We start from the raw sequence: 22,430 nt of genomic DNA on the forward strand, positions 1-22,430 counted from the left end.
TAAATTGCTACGAGTCAGAGGCCAGTGGGTGAGGGTGGCTGGGTGTGGAGCTATATTTCGTGTATAAGACAGACTCAAGTTTTTGTGTTTGTTTGTTTGTTTGTTTGTTTGTTTGTTCGTTCGTTCGTTCGTTCGTTCGATCGATCGATCGATCAATCAATTAATTGGATTTGCATGCTGCCCCTCTCCGAGGACTTGGGGCGGTTCACAGCATATACAAATACCAGAACAATAATATAAATCCAATTAATACTACGTTAAAAACAACCATTAAATTCTATTACAAGAAGGAAAAAACCTATCAAACCAATCATTGAACACTCATACTTGAAACATTCATTGATCAGGGGGAGGATCTAAGAGTCCCAAACCTAGCGGCAAAGATATGTTTTTAAGCTCTTTTGGAAGGCAAGGAGGGTGGGGGCAGTGCGAATCTCTGGGGGGAGCTGATTCCAGAGGGTCGGGGCTCCCACAGAGAAGGCCCTTCCCCTAGGTCCGCCATCCGACATTGTTTGGTTGACGGGACCCTAAGGAGGCCAACTCTGTGGGGCCTCACCGGTCGCTGGGATTCGTGCGGCAGAAGGCGGTCTCGGAGATAATCTGGTCCTATGCCATGAAGGGCTTTATAGTAATTATTGTATATCGTAAATAATATATACAAGGCTATATAAAGCTCTAACGGTCAACAGCATATAAATCCAAGAAATAAAATGAGCTGACAACTCAAGAATTGTTCATCTAATCCTACGTAGCTTCTGCTCTGGAAATCTCACACTACTTACCAGAGCTTACAAAACTTTTGCCAGACCCATCCTAGAATACAGCTCATCTGTTTGGAGCCCATACCACATTTCTGACATCAGTTTCCGGTCACAATTCAAAGTGTTGGTTATGACCTATAAAGCCCTTCATGGCATTGGACCAGAATATCTCCGAGACCGCCTCCTGCCGCACGAATCCCAGCGACCGATTAGGTCCCACAGAGTGGGCCTTCTCCGGGTCCCGTCAACGAAACAATGTCGGTTGGCGGGCCCCAGGGGAAGAGCCTTCTCTGTGGCGGCACCGGCCCTCTGGAACCAACTCCCCTCGGAGATTAGAACTGCCCCTACTCTTCCTGCCTTCCGTAAACTCCTTAAAACCCACCTTTGCCGTCAGGCATGGGGGAACTGAAACATCTCCCCCTGGGCATGTTTAATTTATATATGGTATGCTTGTGTGTATGTCTGTTAGTATATGGGGTCTTTCTTAAATCTTTAAATATTTTAAATTGTCAGATTGTTTATGATTTGTTTCCACGTGTTGTGAGCCGCCCCGAGTCTTCGGAGAGGGGCGGCATACAAATCTAAGTAATAAATAAATAAATAAATAAATAAATTAACACCCTCGAAAATGTCCAAAGATACTTCACCAGAAGAGCCCTTCACTCCTCTACATGAAACAGAATTCCCTACGAAACTAGACTTACAATCCTGGGTCTTGAAAGCTTAGAACTACGACGCCTTAAACATGATCTAAGTGTTGCCCACAAGATCATATGCTGCAATGTCCTGCGTATCAAAGACTACTTCAGCTTCAACCACAACAACACAAATGCACACAACAGATTCAAGCTTAATCGCTCCAAACTGGACTGTAAAAAATATGATTTTAGTAATCGAGTTGTTGAAGCATGGAACTCATTACCGGACTCCGTAGCATCATCCCCTAACCCCCAACATGTTACCCTTAGACTATCCACGGTTGACCTCTCCAGATTCCTAAGAGGTCAATAAGGGGCATACATAAGCACACTAGAGTGCCTTCCATCCCCTGTCCTATAGTCTCTCCTATATCTCGTATTTTTTCTCTACTATATCCTCTATAGCCTTCATTGTGTATTATTGTGTACAGTGTTCCCTCGATTTTCGCGGGGGATGCGTTCCGAGACCGCCCGCGAAAGTTGAATTTCCATGAAGTAGAGATGCGGAAGTAAATACACTATTTTTGGCTATGAACAATATCACAAGCCTTCCCTCAACACTTTAAACCCCTAAATTGCAATTTCCCATTCCCTTAGCAACCTTTCAGATTATTACTCACCATATTTCTTTATTAAAGTTTATTAAAAATTTTTTTATTAAAGGTGGACGAAAGTTTGGTGATGGTATATGACATCATCGGGCAGGGAAAACTGTGGTATAGGGGGGAAAACCGCAAAGTATTTTTTCATTAATGTTTTTGAAAAACCGTGGTATAGACTTTTCGTGAAGTTCAAGCCCGCGAAAATTGAGGGAACACTGTATTGTACAAAATAAATAAATAAAATAAAATAAACTTCTTCCTTCTCTTGGCCCTGCAGGATCTCTGAGGCAGGTGGAACCGCGGAGAGGGCCCCCTCTCCCCCTCTACCCAGAAGAGGGCAGCTCTGATGACGAAGGCCTGCTGGACCTGGTCTACGCCACCAACCTCGAGCTCCACAGCCGGCGGCCTCCCCGTCGAACCCGCCTCATCCGGATGCGCACTCACGAGCTCCAGGTTTCCGACGAGGAGTGCCTGACCCGCTTCCGGCTGGACCGCCAGGCCATCCAGGATCTGTGCACTCTCCTAGCCCCTTACCTGGACGGGGCCTCCGCGAGTCGCCGGCACATTCCGACACTACAGAAAGTCCTAATCGCCCTCCAGGTTCTCGGCACCGGCTCCTTCCAGAGAATGACGGGAGACAACCTGCGGGTGTCCCAGTCTTCCGTCAGCCGCTGCTTGGATGCGTTCCTGGAGGCCATGTTGCGCCATGTCCACGAGCACATCACGTTCCCTACCACTGACTCGGAACTGCGGCGGACCCGGGAAGCGTTCTTCGACATCGCGGGGTTCCCCAACGTCATTGGGATTGTGGACTGCACCCACGTGCCTATCATAGCCCCTGCAGACATGCCGGCGCTCTACCGAAATTGCCACAACTTCCACAGCCTCAATGTTCAGGCCACTTGCGACGCCTCGGGTTGCTTCACTCACGTCTTGGCCAAGTTCCCCGGAAGCGTCCACGACGCACGGATCTTCCAACTCTCCCAGTTGCAAAGGCTGCTGGAGTCGTGGCCGGAAGGGAAGGGGTGGCTCCTGGGTAAGCCCTTTGGGGGGTAGGGTGGGGAGGGTAATGGTTTTGTGGTCCATTTTGAAGCAGGGTATGTTCTTGCGAAGTGAGACAGTTGTTAAATGAGTTTTGCCCCATTTAACCATCTGTTTTGCCATTGTAGTTAAATAATAATAATAATAATAATAATAATAATAATAATAATAATAATTATTATTATTATTATTATTATTATTATTATGTCAGTACTACACAGCAAACGAGATCACTATGCTGGATTTTGTATTTCATCACCAGTCGGGCGCTTCCCAAGCACCTAGGACTGTGTGATGTAGCAGCGAATTATGTTTGCCGATCCCAGTAAAGTGGCCTTATGCAATTGACAGATGGAGAGTTTGTCAATTCCGATGGTTTTCAAATGTCCGCTGAGATCCTTTGACACTGCGCCCAGCGTGCCAAGTACCACTGGGACCACTTTCACTGGCTTACACCAGAGTCGTTGCAGCTCGATTTTTAGATCTTCGTATTATTATTTTAGATTATTATTATTTTAGGTTATTTTTTAGATATTATTATTATTATTATTATTATTATTATTATTATTATTATTATTATTATTAATTAGATTTGTATGCTGCCCCTCTCCGAAGACTCTGAGCGGGTCACAACAAACAATATACAGAGTACAAATCCAATACTAAAAACAGTATTTAAAACTTATAATAAAAAACAATCGTACAATCCAAATAGACCATACATGAATTATAATAGCTGAGGGGTATATCAATTTCCCCATGCCTGGCAACATAGGTGGGTTTTCAGGAGCTTATGAAAGGGTGGGGGCAGTCCTAATCTCCGGGGGAAATTGATTCCAGAGGGCCGGGGCCTCCACAGAGAAGGCTCTTCTCCTGGGTCCCGCCAGACAGCAATGTTTAGTCGACGGGACCCGGAGAAGGCCAACTCTGTGGGACTTGATTGGTTGCTGGGATTCGTGCGGCAGAAGGCGTCACGAAGATATTCTCGTCTGGTGCCTTGTAGGGCTTTATAGGTCATAACCAACACTTTGAATTGTGACCAGAAACTGATCGGCAGCCAGTGCAGGCCGCGGAGTGTTGACGAGACATGGGCGTACCTAGGGAAGCCCATGATTGCTCTCGCGGCTGCATTCTGCATGATCTGAAGTTTCCGAACATTTTTCAAAGAACACTTTTCATGTAGAGAGCGTTGCAGTAGTCGAACCCCGAGGTGATGAGGGCATGAGTGACTGTGAGCAATGACTCCCCGTCCAAATAGGGCCACAACTGGTGCACCAGGCGAACCTTCGCCACAGCTGAAAGATGGTGCTCTAATGTTAGCTGTGGATCAAGGAGGACGCCCAAGTTGCGGACCGTCTCTGAGGGGATCAATAGCGTCCCCCCCCCCCAGGGTAATGGCTGGACAGATGGAATTGTCCTTGGGGGGCAAAATCCACAGCCACTCCGTCTTATCAGGGTTGAGTTTGAGCCTGTTGACACCCATCCAGACCCCAACAGCCTCCAGGCACCGGCACATCACTTCCACTGCTTCGCTGACCGGACATGAATGAATCAACGCAGTTGTTAAGCTAGTAACATGGCTGTTGACGTGAATTTGACTTCCCCCAATGACTTTGCTTGTCAGGGCATCACACGATTCCAAGACTCTGAAATAAGAGCACAATGGTTAGTGTGCAGCACTGCAGGTTACTTCAGCTAACTGCTAGCTGTAGTTCAGCGGTTCAGATTTCACCACCGGCTCCAGGTTGACTCAGCCTTCCATCCTTCCAAGGTGGGTCAAATGAAGAGCCAGATTGTTGGGGGCGATGGGCTGATTCTGTAAAGTGCGCAGAGGGTAGAAGAACCCAAATGGCAGCCTCCGGGCAGGTGGGCTGAGCCTCGTGCTCCCTTTGCGACTGGCTCTCCGGCGACTGAGAGGCACGAGTGAACCGGGAGCATTTTACCCTGGATAGAGACTAAACTATAGGAAGAACAATCACAAAATTTGGGTTTGGCTAGTCCGGAGAAAAGAAGGAGAAGGAGAGACATGATAGCAGTATTCCTCCGTCCCGAGTCTTCGGTGAGGAGCAGCATACAAATCTAATAAATAATAATAATAATAATAATAATAATTATTATTATTATTATTATTATTATTATTATTTCATTTCATTTATTAGATTTGTATGGTGTCCCTCTCCGCAGACTCGGGGCGGCTTACAGCAATAATAAAAACAATATATAATGACAAATCTAATAGATAGAATCGAAAATAACAATAATACATTTAAAAAGTCTAAAAAACAAGAAACCCCAATATATAAAAAAACATACATACAGTCATATCATACACAGAAAACTACGTAGGCAGGGGGAGATGTTTCAGTTCCCCCACGCTTGAGGACAGGTGGGTTTTATTATTATTATTGGAATAATTTATTATTATTATTATTATTATTATTATTATTGGAATAATAATAATAATATATTGGAATATAATATAAAATATAATATAAAAATAAATATTGGAATAATAAATAATAATAATAATAATAAACAAACAAATTTAATAAATAAATTTAATAAATAATAATAATAATAATAATTATTATTATTATTATTATTATTATTCCAATATTTTCCAAAGCACCTAAAGGCAGGATAAGATACCATGGATGGAGACTTAAATCAAGGAGAGAAGCAACCTGGAATTAAGGAGAAACTTCTTAACAGTGAGGACAATTAACCAGTGGAACAGCTTTGCCTTCAGACAATGTGGGTGCTCCATCATTGGAGGTTTTTAAAGAGAGGCCAGATAATCACTGAAATATTATAGGGCAGTGATGGCAGACTGTTTTTTTTGCTCGGGTGCCAAAGGGGCACAATAACACACGCAGGTGTGCCTACATCCATAATGCAATGCCCTGCCCCTCTCTGCGTGCACGCAGGCCTCACTGAAGTTACCGGACTTCTGGTAGGCCCGTTGGGCTGTTTCCTGAAGTCTGGGGAAGGTGAAAAAGAGTGCAATGGGCCTACCGGAAGTTTGTTTCTGAGCTTCCTGTAGGCCCATTGGGTCTGTTTTTCACCATCCACAGATTCCGGAGGCTTTCCTAAAGCCTGGGGAGGGTGAAAACAGCCTTCCCTGCCCTCCAGAAGGCTGAAAATCACCTGGCCAGCACACACATGAGTGCTGGAGCTGACATAGGGCAAAGCCTCCCGTTCCCTCAGATATGGCTCCATGTGCCACAGGATCACCATCACAGTTATAGGGTGTCCTGCTTAAGCAGGGGCCTGGACTAGAGGACCTTCCTGCTCTGTTCCGATGGATTGAGTGAATAAATATGAGAAGGAAGTGCTGTGGTCTAGAGCAGTGTTTCCCAACCTTGGCCACTTATTATTATTATTATTATTATTATTATTATTATTATTATTATCATTAGTCTGTGGAGTCTGCGGAGAGGGGCAGCATACAAATCCAATAAATTATTATTATTATTATTATTATTATTATTATTATTATTATTGGAATAATAATAATATATTGGAATATAATATAAAATATATAAAAATAAATATTGGAATATTATTATTATTATTATTATTATTATTATTATTATTATTATTATTATTATGTCAGTACAACACAGCAAACGAGATCACTATGCTGGATTTCATATTTCATCACCAGTCGGGCGCTTCCCAAGCACCTAGGACTGCGTGATGTAGCGGCGAATTATGTTTGCCAATCCCAGTAAAGCGGCCTTTTGCAATTGACAGATGGAGATTTTGTCAATTCCGATGGCTTTCAAATGTCTGCTGAGATCCTTTGGTACTGTGCCCAGCGTGCCAAGTACCACTGGGGCCACTTTCACTGGCTTTTGCCAGAGACGTTGCAGCTCGATTTTTAGATCTTCGTATTTCACTAATTTCTCTAGCTGCTTCTCCTCAATTCTGCTGTCTCCTGGGATTGCGATGTCGATGATCTATACTTTCTTTTTCTCCACGATCACAGTGTCTGGTGTGTTATGCTTCAGAATTCGGTCAGTCTGAAGTCGGAAGTCTCACAGTACTTTTGCTTGCTTATTATTATTATTTATTATATTATTATTATTATTATTATTATTACTATTATTATTATTCCAATATTTGAGGGGTTGTCACCAAGAGGGTGCTGGCTGGGGAATTCTGGGAGTTGAAGTCCAAATATCTTCAAGTGGCCAAGGTTGGGAAACACTGGTCTAGAGGTGGAGCTCTTGCCTCAGAATCAGGGGGTTGTGAGTTCAATCCTAGGTAGAGTCAGGTGTAGAGTCTCCTGCTTGGGGCAGGGGGTTGGACTAGATGACCCACAAGGACCCTTCCAACTCTGATAATCTTAAATTGTGCAATTTGAAAATAGAACAATAAATTCAATTCCCCACCATCTGAATTTTGATTAACGTGACCCTGGGGAGGCTGAAATTTAGTGAAAAACGATCTCAAGTGCCTGTTTTTGGTGCCGTTGTAATTCCAAACGGCCACTAAATGAACTGTTTATAAATCGACGATTGCCGGTCTTCTTGTGTGCTGACATCTGGCTTCCTCTCATTCCACAGGCGACTCGGGGTATCCTTTGCGGCCTTTCCTCATGACCCCGCACGCTGACGACGGCCCCGAGCCCGTGGCGCGCTACAACGCAACCCACAAGACGACGCGGATGGTGGTGGAGACGGCTTTCGGCCAGCTCAAGATGAGGTTCCGCTGCCTTCACTCCACCGGGGGGCGCTTGATGCTCCGCCCGGAAAAAGTGGCGAAGGTTTTTGTCGTCTGTGCCATGCTTCACAACATGGCCTTGAGACGCCATCTGCCGATCATCAATGGAGGACAAGGGGTGGACACTGAGGTCCCCGTGCCTCCCTACTTGGAGACCGACAGCATGGTCGAACAAGATCCTCAGGGAGTAGAAGTCCGCGATCAGATCATTAGCACTTATTTCTCACAATAAATGAGTTTTTAATAGGTTGACGCGCAGTCGGCTAGTCTGTTTTTCTTCCCTGGGGGGTGCCGTGAGAGGAGACACGGGTTTTGTGATCACGCAACTGCCTCCATTGCCCTGGAAGTGCTCCTAAAGCAGGGGTGTCAAACTAGCGACCGCAGGCTGGATTCATCACACGCAGGACACACTCACCCTAGCTCCGCAAAGGTAAAATAATAATAATAATAATAATAATAATAATAATAATAATAATAATAATCTACATGGGGCTACCTTTGAAAAGTGTTCGGAAACTTCAGATCGTGCAGAATGCAGCTGCGAGAGCAATCATGGGCTTCCCTAAGTATGCCCATGTTACTCCAACACTCCGCAGTCTGCATTGGTTGCCGATCAGTTTCCGGTCACAATTCAAAGTGTTGGTTATAACCTATAAAGCTCTTCATGGCATCGGACCAGAATATCTCTGGGGCCGCCTTCTGCCACACGAATCCCAGCGACCGGTTAGGTCCCACAGAGTTGGCCTTCTCCGGGTCACGTCGACTAAACAATGTCGTTTGGAGGGTCCCAGGGGAAGAGCCTTCTCTGGTGGCCCCGATCCTCTGTAACCAGCTCCCCCCCTGAGATTAGAACTGCCCCCACCCTCCTGGCCTTTCGTAAGCTCCTTAAAACCCACCTCTGCCGTCAGGCATGGGGGAACTGAGATAACTTCCACAGGCCTATACTGTTTATGTATGGTATGTTGTGTGTAAGTTTTCTTAAATTATGGGTTTTTAGTTTTATTAGATTTGTATTGTACATTGTTTTTTCTATTACTGTTGTGAACCGCCCCGAGTCTGTGGAGAGGGGCGGCATACAAATTTAATTAATTAATTAATTAATAAATAATAATAATAATAATAATAATAATAATAATAATAATAATAAGGAAATTCATAGAAAAGGCGATGAAATATTGGAAGACTGCGCTTTTTGTTGGGAATGAAAGCTATGTACTGATCAACAACAGAAGGGGCATCTTCCAGGGGGACTCTTTGTCCCCATTGCTATTCATCATCGCTATAATCCCGCTCTCGCTCATCCTACAGAAAACAAACCCAGGCTACCAAACTGCTAGGAATTCACCAAAAATTTCACACCTGCTGTACACTGTTCCCTGTAAGCTGCGCGCGTGAGCGCGTGCATGCTCCAAAATACCCCCACGCGCACCCTTTTCCTTGGCCGTGCGCTCCCTATCCCCCTGCCAGCCCGCGGGGGGGGCAGGCAGGGAGGCGCGGGCAGTAGAAGGGAGCCGCGGCCACCCCTGCCTCTCCATGGTGCCTCTGGCCCCCTCGTGCTCCTGGCCTCTCGGCCCTGCCTCCCACCCGCCCGCCCTCTCTTTCTCCTCCGCTGCAAGAGAGGCGGGGCAGGCGTTCTCTGGAGGCTGGCGGGCACGCGGGCCGGCGCGTGCTCTTCCCATCTCCCTGCCTGCGTGCCCGCCTGGAACATTTAAAGTAAGAGCGAAGGGTTTTCTTATTTTGAATGTTCCGGGTGGGCGGGCTGGCAGAGAAAGTGAGAAAGAGAGTGAGAGAGAAAGAGGGGAGAGAGAGAAAGAGATAGCAAGAGAGAGAACGAGAGAGAGAAAGAGTGAGAGAAAGAAAACAAGAGAGGGAAAGTGAGAAAAAGAGAGAGCAAGAGGGGGAGAGATAGAGAAAGAGAGAGAAGGAAAGAAAGAAAGATGAGAGAGGAAGGAAGAGTGAGAGAGAGGAAGAAAGAGAGAGAGAAGAGTGGAAGGAAGAGAGAGAAATGATAGAAAAAAGGGGAGAAAAAGAGAAATGAGAAAATGATTGAGGCAGAGAATGACAGGAAAGAGATAGAAACAGAGAGAGAAGTGACTCTTGATTTAAAGCATATGGTAAAAGCACATAATAACAGAGAAAAAACCCCAGCCCTCACCTGTTTTTATAATAGTTTTGCTGGTTGTTTTAGTTTTAATAGTAATGGATTTTGTTTTTCTTTAATTATTAATTTCTTTTAATTAAAAAGATTTATTTATTTATTTATTTATTTATTTATTTATTCATACATACTTCTATGCCGCCCAGTCCCAAAGGGACTGTCGCTCAGACACTATACTTTTCCGCCCACACTGGAAAAAAATTAGAGGGAACATTGCTGCAGTATATGGATGACCTGAAGTTATACGGAAAATCAGAAACTCAGATACAGTCACTAACCAACACTGTGCGAATCTTCAGCAATGACATCAGCATGGAGTTTGGCCTGGATAAATGTGCCACAGTGGCACTGAAAAAGGGGGAAATCACAAAGTGAGGGCATTGAAATGTCAAATGGTCAAACCATCAAGTGCCACCAGCCAGAAGCCTACAGATACTTGGGTATCTTGCAGCTGAATAATATCAAGCATGGTCATGTGAAAACTGTGATCAGCAAAGAGTACATCCAGAGGACCAGAAAAATTTTGAAGAGCAAACTGAATGGTGGCAACACTATCAAGGCTATAAATACATGGCCCATACCTGTCATTAGGTACACAGCTGGCATAGTGAACTGGACTCAAGCAGAGCTGGACACCTTGGACAGGAAAACCAGAAAATTAATGATGATCCATCATGCACTACACCCCCACAGTGACGTTGACAGGCTGTATTTACCAAGGAAAATAGGCGGCAGAGGACTTTTGCAAGTGAAGTAGACAGTGGAAGAAGAGAAGCATGCATTAGCTGACTATGTGAAGGAGAGCAAAAAGTCAGCGTTGATGGTCAACAATAGGAAGCTTTTCAAGGTGAAGCAAACTAAGGACCAGTACAGAAAAACTGTAACTCAATGTCGTATGGACAGTTGGCGGAACAAAGCATTGCATGGCCAGTTCTTGGAGAAGATTGAAGACAAAGTGGATAAAGAAAAGACCTGGTCATGGCTTACTAGTGGAACACTCAAAAAGGAGACAGAAGGACTCATATTGGTGGCACAAGAACAGGCCATTAGAACAAATGCTGTCAAAGCCAGAATTGAAAAATCAACAGATGATCCAAAGTGCAGACTCTGTAAAGAAACAGATGAAACAATCAATCACATACTCAGCTGCTGCAAAAAGATGGACACTTTCAAGAGGAGATTGGACTGCCACCTGGCTGGGGTGCTTTAAGATGCCTGCTCAGGCAGGGGGTTGGACGATGACTTGCATGGTCCCTTTCAACTCTAACAATTAATAAGTAAATAAATAAATAAATAAGATTGCACAGACTGACTACAAGCATAGACATGATGCTGTGGCACAGATGATCCACTGGAACTTGTGCCGGAACTACCATTTACCAGTGGCAAAGAACTGGTGGGATCATAAGCCCGAAAAAGTGGTCGAAAATGAGCAAGCAAAACTACTGTGGGACTTCCGACTTCAGACTGACCAAATTCTGAAGCATAACACACCAGACATCCTGATTGTGGAGAAAAAGAAAGTATGGATCATCGACATCGCAATCCCAGGAGACAGCAGAATTGAGGAGAAGCAGCTAGAGAAATTAGTGAAATACGAAGATCTAAAAATCAAGGTGCAATGACTCTGGCATAAGCCAGTGAAAGTGGTCCTAGTGGTACTTGGCATGCGGGCGCAGTGCCAAAGGATCTCAGCGGACATTTGAAAACCATTGGAATTGACAAAATCTCCATCTGTCAATTGCAAAAGGCCACTTTACTGGGATCGGCAAACATAATTCGCCGCTACATCACGCAGTCTTAGGTGCTTGGGAAGCGCCCGATTGGTGATGCAATACGAAATCCAGCATAGTGATCTCATTTGTTGTGTTGTATTGACATAATAATAATAATAATAATAATAATAATAATAATAATAATAATAATAATAATAATAATATAATCCCAGTAAAGCGGCCTTTTGCAATTGACAGATGGAGATTTTGTCAATTCCAACATTTGAAAACTATCGGAATTGACAAAATCTCTATGTCAATTGCAAAAGGCCGCTTTACTGGGATCAACACACATAATTCACCGCTACATCACACTGTCCTAGGTGCTTGGGAAGCGCCTGACTGGTGATGAAATACGAAATACAGCAGAGTGATCTCTTTTGCTGTGTTGTATTGACATAATAATAATGAGTAATAATAATAATAACAACAATAAGAAGAATAACAAAACAATAACAGCGCAGCAGCAGCAGTAAAAGCAACATTTAGCAGTGGGATGGGCCTTCACTGTTTCAGCGGCATTCCAAAGGGTTAAATCCAGAGAGGCAGAGAGTCCCGCGTCCTAGAAAGGCCGAGCAAAGCGGAGGGTTTGCTGGGGTTTGCTTCGTGCCGCCTGGGAGTTTTTGCATCCGAACAGGTGGGGGGAAGAAAGGATCGCCGTGCATGGGAAGGAAAGTGAGTGGGGCAACCCAGGGGAAGCGGGGCTAAGAGGGTGGATTCCTCACCTCCTTCCCCCAACAGGTGGGGTCCCGGTGGGGCGTTTGCTCCGCGAAAAAGCCCCTTCTCCTCCTCCCCATTTGCAAAATTGGACCTTCGCTGCGCTTGTGCCCCAGCCGAAGCCACAAACGCAAAAACAGCAGATCAGGCTTAATGCAAAGGAAGCAGGGAATCAGGTATTTTGGTCATGTCAGTCAAGCAGATGTCAGACTAAACACAAACCAACCCATCCAATTTGTGTGTTTGTTTGTGTGTGTGTGTATTTTTTGTGTAACATAACAAATAACGTTAATGTTACTTGTTAATGTTCTTAATTAATTAGATTTGTTGTATGAGTTGTTTATACTTTATATTGTAACTTGTAAGCCACCCCTAGTCTTTGGAGAAGGGTGGCATACAAATCTAATAAATAAATAAAATTAACTAACTAATTAACTAACATTATTCCACAGAAAAATACCCCATATATAGAAACACACACTCACACACATATATGCATATATGTATGTATGTATATAGGTATACATCAGGTATATATGTATATAGATATCAAGAATTGTCCTAAAAATGCAACTTCCAGGTGTGTTTATAAATGAAGAGGCAACGGCCATTGCGATCTCCGGAACGTTTAACATTTATTAAAAATTACTAAAATTAACTAAGCTTTCATTAGTCTCACCTCATTGAAGACAGTTGATTTAATATAATGTTGCTATAAAGCTAATTACAGGAGGGGAGAAGGGTGTGGGCCTGTGACGTGGGCAATGAGCAAAGAGATTTCACCCATTTTCAGTTATTTCTTTGCTTCCACGCATGCACAGAAGCAAAAAAATGAACAAAAATCAGCAAAATCTCTCACACACAAGTGTCCTCATGCGAGATGCAGAAGCCCACTACTGATAAGTCTGTTTCCAGATGTCCATCATAGCTTCCTCTCCTTTCACCCTCAGTCAACTATGGCCCCAATTGGGTGGATTGGTTTGTGGTTGGTCTGACATCTGCTTGGTTGACATGTCCCAAATATGTGACTCCCTGCTTCCTTTGAAACTAAAGACTGACGGGCTGTTCTTGCAATCCATGGTGCTGGTCTTAATCATCTCCAAATCCATCATGCAAAAGAATCTTATTTGTCTTGCTCACTATGTAAAATATCACAAGCTTCGGCTCAGCTGGAAACAGTGTTTGAAGCCAGTGTTTCTCAATCTTGAACAGTTTAAACTGGATGGACTTCAACTCCCAGAATTCCTCAATCCTCAGACATGCAGAATGACTGGGGGATTCTGGGAGTTGAAATCCAGACTTCTTTAAATTCCCATGGTTGAGCTCTATCTGGGCAGCAAAACCTTGTTTCTTCCTGTCTTTGCAGTCCTCGGAGAAGAGTAGCATATAAATCCAATTAAATACATAAATGTATATTTTCTTTTACGTAAACTGAGAGCATATGCATCAAAGACAAATTCCTTGTGTGTCCAATCAAGCTTGGCCTATAAATAATTCTAAATTGAAAAAACAATTACCGGTAAATACATAAATAAACATCCAGCCTGGTAGAAGGTGAAAAGAAGTGCAGTCTTTGCAAAAGTCTATGGCGAGGGGTGGCATACAAATCTAATAAATAATAAAATAATAATTAAAAAAGTATAAATAAGCACATTAATTGTCATTGTGGCCACTTTTCAATTTGCATTTGTGAAGCCTACTTTCATGTTTGAAGCAAGGAGGTTCCTTGAATAACTATGCATAGTTGTTTTTTTTAATAGGCTCTGCAAATTAATAATACAGCTTTATAATTTTGCCAACAAAAGGCAAATGTTTTATTTTTAATTGTTGTGCCAAACTTTTTTTGGGATTCTCTTCGTGTCCCTGCCAGGTTGTTGTCCTTTGTCGCTGAATGTTCTGCCCTGTGCCACCATCTTGGTGAAGATCTCCAAGGATGAAAATGGAAGAAGCAGCAGCTCTTGGTTGTCTGCCAGGAGAGCTGTCCAAACCAGCTGGAGAAATCCTTCACGGGGTCATTGTAGACTGCAAGACCAGAGTGGACTTCAGAAGACAAGACAAATCTCTGGACAGAGACACGGGAAGATCCTGCGGACAGGCCCTCCTCCCTCAGGTGAAGGGAGAATCAGAAGAGGGCCCAGCGCAGCACTGGGAAGTCCAATGGAAGACGTTTTTGAGGACCACGGAGTCCTCTCCCTTGGGGTGGGGAATGACCCATTTCCCAGAGAACCCCTCCTTGTGGAAAGAAGCCAAGACCTTCCTGGCCTCCTTTGAGCAAGTGGCTGAGGCCTGTCACTGGCCCAGGGAGCAATGGGTAGCCTGGCTGTTGCCCGCCCTCAACGGAGAAGCCAGGCAGGCCTTCGATAAGCTGGAAGCTGACGACCGAGAGGATTATGGGAAAGTGAAGGCGGCCATCTTGCGAGGGAACGCTCTGTCCAGGGAGAAGATCCGCCGGCGCTTCCGTCAGTTTGGCTACTGGCAGGCCGACGGGCCGAGAGCCGTCTATGCCCAGCTGCGGGACCTTTGCCGCCAGTGGTTGAAAACAGAGAAGAACAGCAAAGAGCAGATTGTGGAATTGCTGGTCTTGGAACAATTCCTGGCTATCCTCCCCCCGGAAATGCAGAGCTGGGTGTGTGAATGCAGCCTGGAGACCTGTGCTGAGGCCGTGGCCCTGGTGGAGGATTTCCTCTCGAGGCAGCGAGAGGCTCAGAGGAAGGAAAAGCAGGTGAGTTTGACATGTGAGGCTGTGCTCTTTTTCCAAAACTGTGGGGCCTGCTTCGGCTTTGAAACAGGTCAAAAGTTCGGAATTTGCATTTACTATTAATGCACCCAGTAATAGTGGAAACCAAGTAGTGTCGTTGTTTATGTATTGGTATATTTAAAAATATAGTCGGTAATGTCGGAGCGTTATGAACCCATAAAAATATCAGGGGGGAAAAATGCTGGTACCGGTAAGCGAATGTCTTACTCTGCAAAATAAATGTCTTCTATTTAATGGTTAAAATATTGATTTCTGAGTTTGGGGTAAGAAAAGTTGGGGGAAGGCGTTCTATTCATGGGGGGGGTGTTATACATTGGAAAATACAGTATCCACAACCCTTTAAAGGAGCTGTGTCTTCTCCTGAAATTGCACAGCCTTAGTAGCTGGATTTATTTTATTTTATTTATTTTATTTTATTTTATTTTATTTTATTTTATTTTATTTTATTTTATTTTATTTTATTTTATTTTATTTTATTTTATTTTATTTTATTTGCTTGCTTGCTTGCTTGCTTGCTTGCTTTGCTTGCTTGCTTGCTTGCTTGCTTGCTTGCTTGCTTGCTTGCTTGCTTTGCTTGCTTGCTTGCTTGCTTGCTTGCTTGCTTGCTTGCTTGCTTTGCTTGCTTGCTTGCTTGCTTTGCTTGCTTGCTTGCTTGCTTGCTTGCTTGCTTGCTTGCTTGCTTTGCTTGCTTGCTTGCTTGCTTGCTTGCTTGCTTGCTTGCTTGCTTGCTTGCTTGCTTGCTTGCTTGCTTGCTTGCTTGCTTGCTTGCTTGCTTGCTTGCTTGCTTATTTATTTATTAGATTTGTATGCTGCCCCTCTCAGTAGACTCGGGGCAGCTAACAACAATAATAAGACAACATATAACAAATCTAACATTTAAAATAATTAAAAGACCCTTGTTTAAAAAACCGAATATACACACAAACATACCATGCATAAATTGTATAGGCCTAGGAGGAAGGGAATATCTCAATTCCCCCATGCCTGACGACTGAGGTAGGTTTTAAGAAGCTTACGAAAAGCGAGGAGGATGGGGGCAATTCTGATCTCTGGGGAGAGTTGGTTCCAGAGGGTCGGGGCCGCCACAGAGAAGGCACTTGTCTGTCTGTCTGTCTGTCTGTCTGTCTGTCTGTCTGTCTGTCTGTCTATCTATCTATTTATTAGATTTGTATGCCGCCCCTCTCCGCAGACTCAGGGCGGCTCACAACAATAATACGAACAATGTATCACAAATCTAATATTAAAAAGTCTCTAAAAGCCCCTTATTTAAAAAGCAGACATACACACACACAAACATACCATGCATATATTATATAGGCCAGGGGGAGATTTTGCTCTAGCTTCATTTGGTTACAGGAAATACTGTACATTGTGATTTCACCTGAGGTTTTATCTGATTCAACAATATATTGTTTTTATAGTTCATAGTAAAATCTCTTCTGAATCAAGTTTTAATCTTGGTGACTACAAGTCCCCGTTGATTTTTCAGTTGCCATTGCCTTCTCATTTCCCCTGGGTCCCGCCAAACGACATTGTTTAGTCGATGGGACCCGGAGAAGGCCCACTCTAGATCCAGGACAACAAGTTTTTGCAGAATTTCCCTTGATCTTCCAAAGAAGAGCTTTAGGATTCAGCAAACACCTCCATTCTAGTTTCTAGTTTAGTGGAGTTCTGTTGTGATTCAGCCTGAGGCTCCTCAGGGACCGGCTGGCTCTCTGCTGGATCCATGCCCAGAGGAGGAGGACAGTGAACAGGAGGGGGAGGACCAGGTAGACAGGGGAGAGGAACGTCAGGAAGAGGAGGACGGAGAGCAGCCTGAGACCCCCCGGGGGGGGGGGGGGGCTCTCCTCAGCTAGTAGCCTGGACTCATTGGATGAAGACGCACAGGCTATAATAGACATGAGGCAGCGACGTGCAGCTCAAAGACGGGGCCAATTAGAAAGGTATTTCCATCCCTGAATTGGCAACAGCTGCGTTTGAGTGTGGTTCTCCTCAGCAGGGTTGAAAAGGCAGGCCCGCCCTTACAGTCTTGTGGAGAGTTATCAACTGGGAGTCCTGTGACCTTGCTTCGATTCTCGGCGTCTCTGATCTTGGCTTGTGGCCTAGAAGTCTGGAAGACTTGGGGGAGGCGTGGGTTTTCTTATCTCCAGCGTTGTTTTTGCCAGCAAGAATCCTGTTTTATTGCCTGGCCTTCGTGAAACCTCTGTGAAGCTTCATAGTGTTCCTGTCTGTAAGAACAGTTTTTGTTACCTGTGTTTGCTTTGAATTATATAAACTGCCTTTGCTTTTTACCAGTGTGTCTGGATACTCTTTTTGGTTGGTGTTGGCGTCTGGGGGGGACCCAGACAGAACAAGTTCCAAGTATCAAGCAGGGAAAAGGATTGGATTGTACTACCCTAAATAAAACATCCCCTGATAATAAGCCCAATCAGGCTTTTGAGTGCATTTCAATAAGGCCAAACACTTATTTCAGGGTTAAAAAAAAATAAAATAAGACAGGGTCTTATTTTGGGGGAAACACGGTACTTAACTGTTAGAATTTTCATGGCTGGGAGAGCCACTGGTGACAAGGTCAGCGAAGGCTGAAAGTGGCTGTTTTTTGCTGCAATGAGGTAAGTCAATAACTATAATTAGAATGTTCAAATTATTAGACTTATTATTTAAACTGATTTATTATTGTTCTAGACAACTTAACAAAATGAAGAAGCTTTTTAAAATAAATGCTTGATCTGTGGAGGCCCAGTGCTATTGTATCTTCTTTTAAATAGCAGAGAATACTTCCAGACAGCCACATCAATTTTAAAGATCTGTAAAAGTATAATCTGCAAAGTCCTGTTTTAGTATTAATATTAAGTATTAGCATTAAGATAAGGCAGCTGAGTTAAACCCTGACAGTCATTTTTGGAGCAGAGCTATTTAAATAATTAGGAGGAATAAGTGTGGTTACATTTAAGAAAACTTTCTGGGATTAATATACTGCCATATTGTACATTTCTCCAATTCTTTGCTATTTCTATGGGTCAGGCACACATGCACAGAAATACAGAGCAAAGAGTATATATCATCTGTGCTGTTTGCTGTTTGGCAAATCGCTAGGAGGCAGAGAACTTTTTCCTTGTTCTCCTCCCCCAAAACTAAGGTGCATCTTATACTCTGAAAAAATACGGTAAGTTAGCCAATGAGAGCTATACACATCTGAGTCTGTGCCGAGAATTGAAACTGAAGCTAGAAGGCTGGGCATGGCTCAGTCCACTCTGTACTCTCAGTCTGTTCTGAACTCTGAAAATGAAACTAACTGTTCTCTCCTAGTTTGTTTGCCTGTAATTGCTTGAAGGAGAATCTACATTGGTATTGTATATATATATACAGTACAGTATATTCTTGTATTTAAAGAACTTCCGTATTTAAAGTCTTCGGAGAGGGGCGGCATACAAATCTAATAAAATAAACAAATAAAATAAATAAATGAATCCTGTTGCATCAGTCTGCCTGTGTGTGCTTTCTGGATTTAATTTTCTACGACAAACTCTGACATTAATGCCATCTTGTTTTTTTTCTTTCTTTTTTGGATCTCGTAGGATGTCTTGGAGGAAGCCCAGGCTGTTTTCTCCTGGACTCCGGCTGAGCCTGAACAGAGATCCCTATATGTCGAATCAACAATGGAAGGCACCGATGGACAGGCCACTTTGTTAGGTAAGGAGGATGCTGTTTGTATCTCAGTTCTCCGATCTATGGAGGGTCATTAGTACTCTGATTCCTTGTCTCACAGAAAGTCCAGTTGCCTCTTGGGAAAAAAAGCACCTGAGAATCTCCATACAGGCATATCATTATTTGTGTCTATGGCTCATAGGCATTACTCAGTAGCCATTATTGAGCTTAGATCAATAATAATAATAATAATAATAATAATAATAATAATAATAATAATAATAATAATAATAAAATAATAATAATATAATAATAATAATAATAATAATAATAATAATAATAATAATAATAATAATTTATTAGATTTGTATGCCGTGAGGTCAACAGATTCTTTCTCTTAAGAACTGAAATACTTGTCTACCATTAGAAATTAATTCATATATCTCTATTGCTTTTTTGTCATCTGCTGCAGAAAGTCCACTGTTACCCCAAAGTGATGTCTCTTGGCAAGGAGATCAAAACAAGACATTTTTTCAGAGTTCAGAAGAAGAAACACCTCCAGGTAAATGGACTGACAGACTATCTATCTATCTATCTATCTATCTATCTATCTATCTATCTATCTATCTATCTATCTATCTATCTATCTATCTACCTACCTACCTACCTACCTACCTACCTACCTATTTATCTAGAATTGTCCTAAAAATGTGAGTTCCAGGTATATTTATAAATGAAGAGGCAAAAGCCAACTCTGGAACATTTAAAATTTATTTAAAACTACTAAAATTATTTGTTTGTTTGTTTGTTTTTATGGACTGCCTTCTCCAAGTGGACTCATGGCAGCTTACAAGAATAAAAAGACACAATAATAAAATAGTTATAAAAATACAATTTAAAACCCCAATATTAAACATTCATGTTCTTGATGAATTGAATATTTCTGATTTAATGGTGTTAACATACAAATACATACATAATACGGTTCTATACATACACATTTTGAACTTCGTTCTGTTACAGAGGGAAATACTAAAATGTTAAATCAGAAATATTCAATTTACTAGGATATTAGTTCTAAGGAGTCTGTGTATGTGAGGGAAAAATTGCAGTTGTTCTGTTCGTTACATGGTTTAAGTGAATCTGACATCCATTCTGATGGTCACTAAATTTCTTTCTTTCTTTCTTTCTTTCTTTCTTTCTTTCTTTCTTTCTTTCTTTCTTTCTTTCTTTCTTTCTTTGTATGCCGCCCCTCTCCGGAGACTCGGGGCGGCTAACAACAGTAATAAAACAGCGTACAATAATAAGCCAATACTAAAAACAATTAAAACCCCCTTAATATAAAAAACCACACATACATACAAACATACCATGCATAAAATTGTAAGGGCCTAGGGGGAAAGGGAATCTTAATTCCCCCATGCCTGGCGGCAGAGGTGGGTTTTAAGGAGCTTACGAAAGGCAAGGAGGGTGGGGGCAATTCTAATCTCTGGGGGGAGTTGGTTCCAGAGGGCCGGGGCCGCCACAGAGAAGGCTCTTCCCCTGGGTCCCGCCAAGCGACATTGTTTAGTTGACGGGACCCGGAGAAGACCCACTCTGTGGGACCTAACTGGTCGCTGGGATTCGTGCAGCAGAAGGCGGTCCCTGAGATAATCTGGTCCGGTGCCATGAAGGGCTTTATAGGTCATAACCAACACTGCTGTAAGTCAAGAACTGCCTCTATTTTATTTTGGTGTCTTTTTCTCTCTCTCTCCATGCTCCAGAAAGTTTCTCCAAGAAGGAAGTTGGAGGTGAAACGTACAAAGAGTTGGAAAGAGCCGGATGCGAGTCTCTGAGAGAAATCACCTGGAATCCGGAAGGTTTACAGATGCAGGAAGTTGGTCAGGCCGGAGAAAAGGATAAACCTCCGTCGAATCGGACCGCTGATGTCGAAGAGCTCCCAGTTGTTCCTCAGGAAAAGCAGCAGAAGAAGAACAGGGAAAACAGGTGCCTCGTTGTAATCCCACAGGAGAGACCCAGCCAAAACTCAGCTTTTGGGAAGGGGGCCCCTCTCCACCAAAGACTCCATAGCCGAGAACTGCCCCATAAATGCTCAGACTGCGGCAAGGGCTTCGGCCACAAAGCGAACCTCACGTCGCACCGGAGAGTCCACCGGCTGGAGAAGCTCTACGACTGCTCCAACTGCGGCAAGACTTTCCTTCGCAAGTCCATCCTGGACCTTCACCTGAGGAGGCACACGGGCCAGAAGCCCTTCAGCTGCTCCGACTGCGGCCTCCGCTTAAGCGCCCACTCGAGTCTCGTCAGGCACCAGCGGATCCACACCCGGGAGAAGCCGTATAAGTGCTCCGAGTGCGAGAAGAGCTTCAGTCAGAACTCGGACCTGATCCGGCATCAGCGGCTTCACACGGGGGTAAAGCCCTACCTGTGCCCCGAGTGCGGGAAAAGCTTCAGCCGGGGCGACTGCCTGGCTACCCACCAGAAAATCCACGTGGGGAAAGAGCCAGGTGGGAATCAGGCCGTAGCGAAGGCTCTTGTGATAAATGAAGTCCTCTTCAGCGCTTGAGGATTTTTCACTGGGGGGAAAAACCGACGGTGAAATCAACTTACCTTCCCTACCAGTTTGTAGGTGCTCGCTCAGCTCGTGCGACTCCCAGTGAAGGGTTCCTTGTCGCCAGCATTACCGGAACGCTCCTGGTGACGCACAGGTGCGCAGCTGTTGGCACAAGATTTGGCACATGCGCCAGAAGCGAAATCTTGCATGAATCGGTGAAAATCGCCAAAATCGCGTCCTCACACAAGATTTTGCTTCTGGTATATGTGCAAAAGCTAAATCTTGCATTGATGCGCCAGCGTGCACGCCGGTCAGTTGCAGCTGCGTGCACAGCTTTATTTTCGCTACCGGAACGCCGTATTGCATCATACCAGGCTGCATCCTACTACTGGTGTCCCTCCCTCCAATCAAGCACACTCCCCCCCCCCCTGCGCTCATGCACAGAAGGCCTTGCATATGCGCAGAGTGTAAATGGTCACAAAAATAGTGATGTCCAGGAGAGTGGTACGCATTCACCCCTGGGGCAAACTCCAAGTGACGGTCGCAAAAACAAGAGGCGATGCCCAATCTTACATAGAAACATAGAAGACTGACAGCAGAAAAAGACCTCATGATCCATCTAGTTTGCCCTTATACTATTTCCTGTATTTTTATCTTAAGATGGATATATGTTTATCCCAGGCATGTTTACCAACGACGTCTGCTGGACATTTGTTCCAAGCATCTACTACTTTTTCAGTAAAATAATATTTTCTCATGTTGCTTTTGATCTTTTCCCCAACTAACTTCAGATTGTGTCCCCTTGTTCTTGTGCTCACTTTCCTATTAAAAACACTTCCCTCCTGAACCTTATTTAACCCTTTAACATATTTAAATGTTTCGATCATGTCCCCCCTTTTCCTTCTGTCCTCCAGACTCTATAGATTGAGTTCATTAAGTCTTTCCTGATACGTTTTATGCTTAAGACCTTCCACCATTCTTGTAGCCCGTCTT

At 43.7% G+C, this 22,430-nt stretch overlaps 1 protein-coding gene across 1 annotated transcript in view; it reads left to right on the top strand.

The window, feature by feature from the left end:
- Positions 1-22,188, top strand: part of LOC139159221 (uncharacterized) — a 41,032-nt gene extending 18,844 nt beyond the window's left edge. The window contains exons 5-10 of the mRNA XM_070736568.1: positions 2,339-3,097; positions 7,674-8,058; positions 14,404-15,202; positions 18,817-18,931; positions 19,359-19,448; positions 20,650-22,188. Coding sequence (XP_070592669.1) covers positions 2,339-3,097; positions 7,674-8,058; positions 14,404-15,202; positions 18,817-18,931; positions 19,359-19,448; positions 20,650-21,449 — 2,948 coding nt within the window. The 3' untranslated portion in view covers positions 21,450-22,188. The remainder of the gene's footprint in view (positions 1-2,338; positions 3,098-7,673; positions 8,059-14,403; positions 15,203-18,816; positions 18,932-19,358; positions 19,449-20,649) is intronic.
- The last annotated feature ends 242 nt before the right edge of the window (positions 22,189-22,430 follow it).

This window comes from Erythrolamprus reginae, chromosome 2 (genome assembly GCF_031021105.1).
Source record: "Erythrolamprus reginae isolate rEryReg1 chromosome 2, rEryReg1.hap1, whole genome shotgun sequence".
In the NCBI taxonomy this organism is placed as follows: Eukaryota; Metazoa; Chordata; class Lepidosauria; order Squamata; family Dipsadidae; genus Erythrolamprus; species Erythrolamprus reginae.